The sequence below is a fragment of the Cucurbita maxima genome, unplaced genomic scaffold (genome assembly GCF_002738345.1).
Source record: "Cucurbita maxima cultivar Rimu unplaced genomic scaffold, Cmax_1.0 Cma_Scf00005, whole genome shotgun sequence".
Taxonomy (NCBI): Eukaryota; Viridiplantae; Streptophyta; class Magnoliopsida; order Cucurbitales; family Cucurbitaceae; genus Cucurbita; species Cucurbita maxima.
The window spans coordinates 3,585,779-3,594,557 of NW_019272021.1; the positions used below are offsets into that span (position 1 = coordinate 3,585,779).

General features: G+C 36.9%; 1 protein-coding gene across 2 annotated transcripts; it reads left to right on the plus strand.

Annotated features, from left to right (window-relative positions):
* Positions 1-2,548: 2,548 nt before the first annotated feature.
* LOC111479395 (probable glucan endo-1,3-beta-glucosidase A6) lies at positions 2,549-5,015 on the plus strand. 2 transcript variants are annotated; one of them, XM_023124036.1, is made up of 5 exons: positions 2,549-3,029; positions 3,772-4,022; positions 4,106-4,627; positions 4,800-4,862; positions 4,900-5,015. In XM_023124036.1, the coding sequence occupies exons 1-4, from the start codon at positions 2,578-2,580 to the stop codon at positions 4,835-4,837; spliced, it is 1,263 nt and encodes a 420-aa protein (XP_022979804.1). In that variant the 5' UTR covers positions 2,549-2,577; the 3' UTR covers positions 4,838-4,862; positions 4,900-5,015. The 2 variants fall into 2 exon arrangements, with proteins under 2 accessions (XP_022979804.1, XP_022979803.1); XM_023124035.1 differs by having other exon boundaries at positions 4,800-4,947.
* The last annotated feature ends 3,764 nt before the right edge of the window (positions 5,016-8,779 follow it).

An 8,779-nucleotide genomic window follows, 5' to 3' on the forward strand; every position in this document is an offset into this window, starting at 1 on the left:
TTTTTTTTTTTTTTTTTTTTTTTTTTTTTTTTTTTTTTTTTTTTTTTTTTTTTTTTTTTTTACAATTTATTTTTCTTAAAAATCATTTGCAAAAGTTATCTTGAATTATAAGAGTAATTAGAATTTATTGGTAATGAGATATGAATTAATTGAATTATTGGGATTAGTTACTTCAGTACTTTGAAGGGGAGATATTTAGAATTTTTCTCTTTTTTAAAGTTTGTCTTTATTGATTGAGTTGTGTTAGATGGATAAGTGACTAGATAAACTATGCTTAAATTGATTGATTGAGTTGTGTTTGATCACAAGAGACTAGATGAGTTATGCTTAAATTGATTGATTGAATTGTGTTAGATCGACAAGTGACTAGATGAACTATGCTTAAATTGATTGATTGAGCTGTGTTAGATCGACAAGTGACTAGATGAACTATGCTTAAATTGATTGATTGAGTTGTGTTAAATCGACATGTGACTAAATGAGCTATGCTTATATCGATTAATTAAGTTGTGTTAGATCGACAAGTGACTAGATGAACTATGCTTAAATTGATTGATTGAGTTGTGTTAGATCGACAGGTGACTAGATGAGCTATGCTTAAATTAATTGACTGAGTTGTATTAGATCGACAAGTGACTAGATGAGCTATGCTTAAATTGATTGATTGAGTTGTCTTAGATCAACTGATGAACTATGCTTAAATTGAAAAATATGCATTGATTGATGTCATATTGGTTGGAATATGATAGCACACCGACTAATTGTTCTAGGTTTCTCGGTTTAAACTGTTTAGTATAACAATTACCTTCATCTCTAACAATCTTTTCGATTTGAACTACTTATACTTTCATCTAGGTGGTCGAAAAAGTTCCTAATATTAAGATCGCTTAACAACACAGAGCAAGATTAGAAGAGAGAAAATTTAATTGAAAACACTATCTAATGGGATATATATATAATTTCCGTTTATAAGCATCAGGCTTCATATCCCAACACCTAATATAAGTGAAGGCAACCACCTCACAGTCTGTAACAACCCATGCCAATATTTAAAATTTGGATTTGATGCCTAGTGGTCTCAACATTCTTGTGCATCCCCTACGACATAGTGAGGTTACTTAATTGGAGTACACATCTTATCGTAAGATAGAACGCCTCCAAATTTATACTAGTCATTTCATAAAATTGACCTAAAAATTAAAGGTAATTAATTACCATGTCTATTGTCAAACCTTCCCACCTCCCCACCTTGTTAGTCGTTATCACTCATTTCATACACCATCAAAACATCGACACGTGAGACATTATTCATAACAAATAAGAAGTAAGTACAAGCAAGGAAATAGAATCTATCTACTAAAAATCTGGATGGATTTCTAATCGTCCCAGTCAGATTAGGTTTCTAGTTCACGATCTAGGTAAAGCTAGTTATAAGAACCAACCAAGATCTATGCATTTCCTATCAAGAACGAGAAGAAAATTATGAAATTTGACCCAAATCTATGCACACCAAACGAGAAATCTATGATGGTCGGATCAATGAAATAAAAGATGGTGTAAAAAAAACTTGGTTTATTAAGCAATTAATTTGTTAGGTGAAAAGTGGGTGAAAAATTGAAGTTTTTTTCTACATTATTGAATTATGGGCATAGAAATAATCTTATCCTATGCTTATATCATCATCATTAGCAAGGGTTAAAAAATTTCCACTCTTCTACACTCTAACACCAATCTCCCACACATTCCTGTCCGAAAACTTGTGACTTAGTATGCTTGAAGAGAGGAACGAAACATTTCTTATTGGAATGAAAACCTCTCTCTAACAAACACATTTCAAAATCATGAGACTGACGACCATATGTAACGGGCCAAAACGGATAATATCTTTTAGTGGTGGGTTTGAACTATTACAAAGATCTGCCCACAACGACCATGCCACCACCGACACTTCAGCCACCACACTCTTTGTCGTCAAGTTCCATCTAGGACAGCTCAAGATTTTTACTTGGGAGTACTATGACACTATCTTTCCTTAAGCTTATAGTTTGTAGTTCATCGTCAATACATCTTCGATCATCTTTGGCCTCGTTATAAAATAGGCCAGGGTCAGTCTTACCTAAGATATACATTCGATAATGACTTACATAACAGATCCCGAGATGGATAATATCATTCAAAAGATCCCTTTTGCATAAGGAAAAAAAAAAAAAAAAAACCCATCTCACCTTCACTTCTTTACCATTCATAATCTTTGTCTCTTACTTTAACAAATCTCTCATTCGTTTTGCCACTTTGATCCACAACTCTTTTTCATTCGTTCATAATCTTTACTTTCCCAAACTAATCCCTAATTCGTAAACCTTAAACCCTTTTTAAACGCTCCAAACTCACTCATAATCCCATGTTTTTGAAGTTCTTAAAGCTATGACAACTTTTTCTCTCAATCTCGTCCTTTTCTTCTCTTTCCCGTTCATTTCTTGTAAGCATTTCTTAGCGGACGCAGAAGTTTCCAACAAAATTGGAATCAACTATGGCCAACTTGGGAGCAACCTTCCACCTCCAAAGGTTGCCATTGAAATGATCAAATCCATGAAAGCCGGCAGAGTGAAGCTCTATGATGCTAACCATGAAATCTTGAGCCTTTTGTCAGGGACAAAGATTCAAGTTTCAATTATGATACCCAATAATGAAATTTCAGACATTGCCAACAACCAGACAAGAGCTGACCAATGGGTTCTAGACAACGTTGTCCCTTTTTATCCTGGTACCATGATTCGCTTTATTCTTGTCGGTAATGAAGTTTTGAGCTATGATTCTTATGGGGATCGTCTAGTTTGGAATGACCTTGTGCCGGCCATGAGAAGGGTTTGGCGATCCCTTGTAGCTTTGAACTTGCAGATCATTAGAGTTGGAACTCCGGTGGCTATGGACGTTTTGGAGACTGCGTTTCCGCCCTCTAGAGGGATGTTTAGATCAGATATTCGGTGGACCATGGTGGCTCCGATGTTGGAGTTCTTGGATGAGTCGAGGTTAGTTATGTTGGTAGGTTATGGTAAATTTAATTTTAAAAAACAATTTTTCTAATGCTTAAGATTCTACTTAAAAAATTTAAATTTTGAAAAACATGGAATACTTACGTTTATTGAGAGATGTCCATTTAATTCATAGAGTATCTTAGTAACAATAAAAAATGAGAGATGAAATGTAGAGAGATTTTTCTTTATTAGCTAATCAAGAATCACGGCTAGAGACAGAGATTATATTCGTCCCCATCTCGACTTTAGTATGTAAAACTACGTTATAATATTGAAATTTTCGTATTGTCTTTTTGGACTTTTCTTTTCGGGTTTTCCCTCAAGGTTTTTAAAACACGTATGCTTAGGAGAGGTTTCTACACCCTTGTAAAGAATGCTTCGTTCCCCTCTCGAACTGATGTGAGATCTCACAATCCACCCCTTGAAGGCCCTGAGTTCTCGTTGACACTCGTTCCCCTCTTTAATTGATATCATTCCCCTCTCCTATCGATGTGAGATCTCACAATCCACCCTCTTTTGGGGCCCAACGTCTTTGCTGGCACACCGCCCGATATCCTCCCCCTTTGAGGCCCATCGTCTTCGTTGGCACATCGCCTGTGTCTACTCCCTTCGAGACTCGACGTTCTCGTTGACACTCATTCCCCTCTCCAATCACTGTCGTTCCCCTCTTCAATTAATATGAGATCTCTTAAAAATGATGTTCTAACATTATATTATAATTTTATATTTGTAACAGGTCTTCCTTGTTCATCAATGCATATCCATATTTTCCGTGGTCAGCAAACCCCATGGATATCAACTTAGATTTTGCCCTTTTCAATGGAAACCTTGAACAGATCGACAGGGGAAGTGGGCTTGTTTATACTAATCTTTTGGATGAAATGCTTGATTCTTTCATCTTTGCAATGGCTAAACTTGGCTACCCAAATATTCGGCTCGTCATATCGGAGACCGGGTGGCCGACCGCCGGAGATATCGAACAACCAGGTACTAAAACTACCACTGAACTCAAAAGCTTAAGATTATTAATTTCAACATATTCAATCATATATCCGTATCGTTTACCCTAGGCGCCAATCTCCTTAATGCGGCGACCTATAATCGAAATCTAGTAAAGAGGGTAATGACGAAGCCGACATTAGGAACACCGGCGAGACCAGGGGTGGTGATACCGACGTTCATATTTTCTTTGTTCGACGAGAACCAAAAGCCAGGGCCGGGGACGGAGCGACATTGGGGGCTGTTGAGGTTCGACGGTAGTCCAAACTACCAAATCGACTTGACAGGAAAGAAACCATCGGTTGATTATGATCCTCTACCGGTGGTGGAGAACAATGTGCCGTTTCGGGGGAGACTGTGGTGCGTGGCGGCGAGAGGGGTGGATCCGATGGAGCTGCAGGCAGCAATAACGGAGGTGTGCGGCGGAGGAGACGGGAGTTGTGAGGTGCTGTGGCCGGGGAGGGAGTGCTATGAGCCGGTATCGGTTTATTGGCATGCAAGCTATGCTTTTAGTTCATATTGGTCGAAGTTTAGGAGCCAAGGAGCAAGCTGCCATTTCAATGGACTTGCTCAAGAGACAACAATTGATCCGAGTGAGCACAATTCTGTTCGATGAAAATTGTTAATATTTTGAATATAAAATACTAAATATGTTTAAAAAACAATTTTTTTAACTTTCAAAATTTCATTAACATCCTTAGACTTATAGTTTTTTTTTCTTGGTAATACGATTAAATTGGACTAATTTCATAATTTTATTGACAGGTAACGGTTCGTGCAGGTTCCCGAGTGTGACTTTCTAAAGGGGACTATTTTTCCTTTTTCTTTTCATTGTTGCTCGAACTCATCCTACTTATATATGGACTCATTTCTCCACTCTCTTAATATTGATATGACTTGTTTGAAGGTTTAAGAATGGTTCACGTATGCATGCTGCATAGAGCGACTGACGTTTTTTAAAAAATAATTTAAAAAGAAGTTGCCATCGTTCTTTTTCATGGTATATTAGATATTAAAATGAGATAATCAGAGGTAAGAACAGATACCATATTCGAATGAGAGCATAAGAACTCTATAATAAAATTGAAAAGATTTGGGTTGGTTTGTGAAAATAGTTTTTAAAAATAAGGAACAAGTAATGTGATCATATAACTGAGAATGATTCAAATCGTGGCACTCATAATCATTGATTCATAACACTAAATCCACTTATTTGTCCTTAAAAAAAAATCCACTTTGAAGGTACAACCTCAATAAAGTTAGGGTTTGTGAGTGGTCATTTGGTAGTGTCATTGGACTTGACTTTGATGATGAATATCACTAATTTCTGCTAAAGCAGGTCATCATTCATTTGAGCAATACCATTCATTGTGGATACTACTCCTCATGATATCAAACCTTTGATGCTTGAGTAAATAACGTCTGCTTTAGTCTATTACATATTACCATTAGTTTCATGATTTCAAAACGCGTTTACTAGTGAGAGATTTTCACATCCTTATAAAGAATGTTGCGTTCCTCTCTTCAAGAGATGTAGGACCTGGTATTTTTATAAAGAATGTTGCGTTCCTCTCTTCAAAAGATGTAGGATCTGGTATTTGAATCTAATATCATTTGTAATATCTCAAACCTATCGCACACAGATATTGTTTGCTTTAGTCATTATGTATCGTCGTCAGTCTCATAGTTTTAAAACATGTTTACTGGGGGGTGATTTTCACACTCTTATAAAGAATTCTTCGTTCCCCTCTCCAATCGATGTAGGACCTCACAACCCAATGCCCATGATTCGAACTAAAATTTAGAATCTAAATTTGATACTTGATGACTCTAACAAACCCTAAACCCTAAACCACATTATCTACTTGTCTTGAACAAAGTGTCTTTAGGAGTAAAGATTATTCTCATAGACCAACACATGTTCTTTCAGTATGTTTTGTTTTCACTCATATGTCTCATAAATTTTTTTTTAGGAAGTCATCCGACATACAATTGTTTCAAGAGACACATATCTAACTTTAAACGTCATGTAATTAAGCCACCGAAAAGAAATATGTCGAAAATGCAATGAAGCGAGTTGACGTCAAAGTATAATAGTTCATGCGTCATATATATGAACTATCATATATATATATAGAGTGTAATAAATGGTAAATTATCTTTAATTATTAAAATATAATTTGAACATCATTACTTCAACGTGGATTATTAATTAGAAAAGAATATGGCCGACATGTCGAGATGGAAGATGATGGTTTAGTCACTCTAAGATAGTGCTTCTTTCCCATTTAAGTTTTGATTTTTATTTTGTATCACAAATTTTATATTTTTTTAATTCCTAAAAAATGCAACGGCTCAAACCGGGCTAGTATCAGTTGTTCTCTTTAAGCTTTCCATCAAGCTTTTAAAACGCGTATGTTAGGGTAAGGTTTCCACGTCTTTATGAAGGGTGTTTTGTTCTCCTTCCTAATCAACGTGGGATATCACAAACATTGTTTTTAAAATACTCCAAAAAAATATTTATAAAATTTTAAAAGTAGCATTAATGTAAAAACGAAACTCTAATCTCTTGATTGAAAATATATATCTTAAACTGTGAATGTTTGATTAATCCACCATACCTAAATGATGTGAAAGTTATCTTATTTATAATCAAATAAATTACAAGGATATGGAAATAGTAATAAATGGAAATAACAATAAATGGAAAGATACCTATGATAATAAGGCAAATATTAGATATTTGCCTTATAATAAAATATCAATATAATATATATGTTAAACTATAATTTATTACTAAATATCTTTAACACCCCACTGCAAGCTAAGTGTCGGATTTAAACGAATGTGAAGCTTGAATCTGAAAAATTCAAATATCAAATATAATTTATTACTAAATATCCTTAACACTTTTCATGAAGATGCTAACAACCCGGTTCTTGGCCATCAAAAATTTGCAGAGGGATCGCCGCTCAGCGGCGATGCTGCCTTGGCTTCGGCGAGAATATGTCTAACCCATGAAGAGGGATTGTCGCTTAGCGACGATGCTGCCTTGGCTCTGGTGAGAATATTTCTAACCCCAAGAAGTAGAAGGGGAAACCTAGAGCAAGGGACAAAGACAATGTTGAAGCCGGAAGAGTCGCCACATTGGGCGAAGGAGCCAATTTTGGCGAGAAGGGCAGTCGGAAGAGTCGCCTCATCGGGCGAAGAAGCCAATTTTGGCAGGAAGGGCGGCGGCAACTTGGTTGGCGAATAGGCTAGTGCGGCACCCAGATTCCGAAGGTAAATCTCTGCAAAAGGTTGATAGGTTTAGGTTAGGGTTTATGTGAAGGATGAAGGTTGATTGGGAAGAAAATGAGAGAGACTATATTGGCCAAGGGGAAAACCGATTGGGTTGGAAAAGGTGAGGTTGTATGTACAGAGTATGACGAAAGGTGATTTGGAGGTCAATAGGGTGGAGCCGAAGAGTAATCAATCGGCTCCGACTACGGCAGCCATGAAGACTGCCCCTGCGGCGTCAAAACCAGCAGGGGTGGTGGAGAAGAAGATTAGAGGATTCAAAAGCCATTGAAAAGAAAGGATCAGGGTTGTTAAACCGAAAGGGCTCTGATACCCTGTGAATGTTTGATTAATCCACCACACCTAAATGATGTGAAAGTTATCTTATTTATAATCAAATAAATTACAAGGATATGGAAATAGTAATAAATGGAAATAACAATAAATGGAAAGATACCTATGATAATAAGGCAAATATTAGATATTTGCCTTATAATAAAATATCAATATAATATATATGTTAAACTATAATTTATTACTAAATATCTTTAACACCCCACTGCAAGCTAAGTGTCGGATTTAAACGAATGTGAAGCTTGAATCTGAAAAATTCAAATATCAAATATAATTTATTACTAAATATCCTTAACACTTTTCATGAAGATGCTAACAACCCGGTTCTTGGCCATCAAAAATTTGCAGAGGGATCGCCGCTCAGCGGCGATGCTACCTTGGCTTCGGCGAGAATATGTCTAACCCATGAAGAGGGATTGTCGCTTAGCGACGATGCTGCCTTGGCTCTGGTGAGAATATTTCTAACCCCAAGAAGTAGAAGGGGAAACCTAGAGCAAGGGACAAAGACAATGTTGAAGCCGGAAGAGTCGCCACATTGGGCGAAGGAGCCAATTTTGGCGAGAAGGGCAGTCGGAAGAGTCGCCTCATCGGGCGAAGAAGCCAATTTTGGCAGGAAGGGCGGCGGCAACTTGGTTGGCGAATAGGCTAGTGCGGCACCCAGATTCCGAAGGTAAATCTCTGCAAAAGGTTGATAGGTTTAGGTTAGGGTTTATGTGAAGGATGAAGGTTGATTGGGAAGAAAATGAGAGAGACTATATTGGCCAAGGGGAAAACCGATTGGGTTGGAAAAGGTGAGGTTGTATGTACAGAGTATGACGAAAGGTGATTTGGAGGTCAATAGGGTGGAGCCGAAGAGTAATCAATCGGCTCCGACTACGGCAGCCATGAAGACTGCCCCTGCGGCGTCAAAACCAGCAGGGGTGGTGGAGAAGAAGATTAGAGGATTCAAAAGTCATTGAAAAGAAAGGATCAGGGTTGTTAAACCGAAAAGGCTCTGATACCATGTGAATGTTTGATTAATCCACCACACCTAAATGATGTGAAAGTTATCTTATTTATAATCAAATAAATTACAAGGATATGAAAATAGTAATAAATGGAAATAACAATAA

What these genes read in the sequence shown, in the direction of transcription:
- LOC111479395 (XM_023124036.1), top strand. Translation starts at nt 2,578, where the DNA reads ATGATCAAATCCATGAAAGCCGGCAGAGTGAAGCTCTATGATGCTAAC. An exon ending in GAGTTCTTGGATGAGTCGAG is followed by an intron (nt 3,030 to 3,771) that starts GTTAGTTATGTT and finishes TATTTGTAACAG; the next exon opens with GTCTTCCTTGTTCATCAATG. An exon ending in CGGAGATATCGAACAACCAG is followed by an intron (nt 4,023 to 4,105) that starts GTACTAAAACTA and finishes CGTTTACCCTAG; the next exon opens with GCGCCAATCTCCTTAATGCG.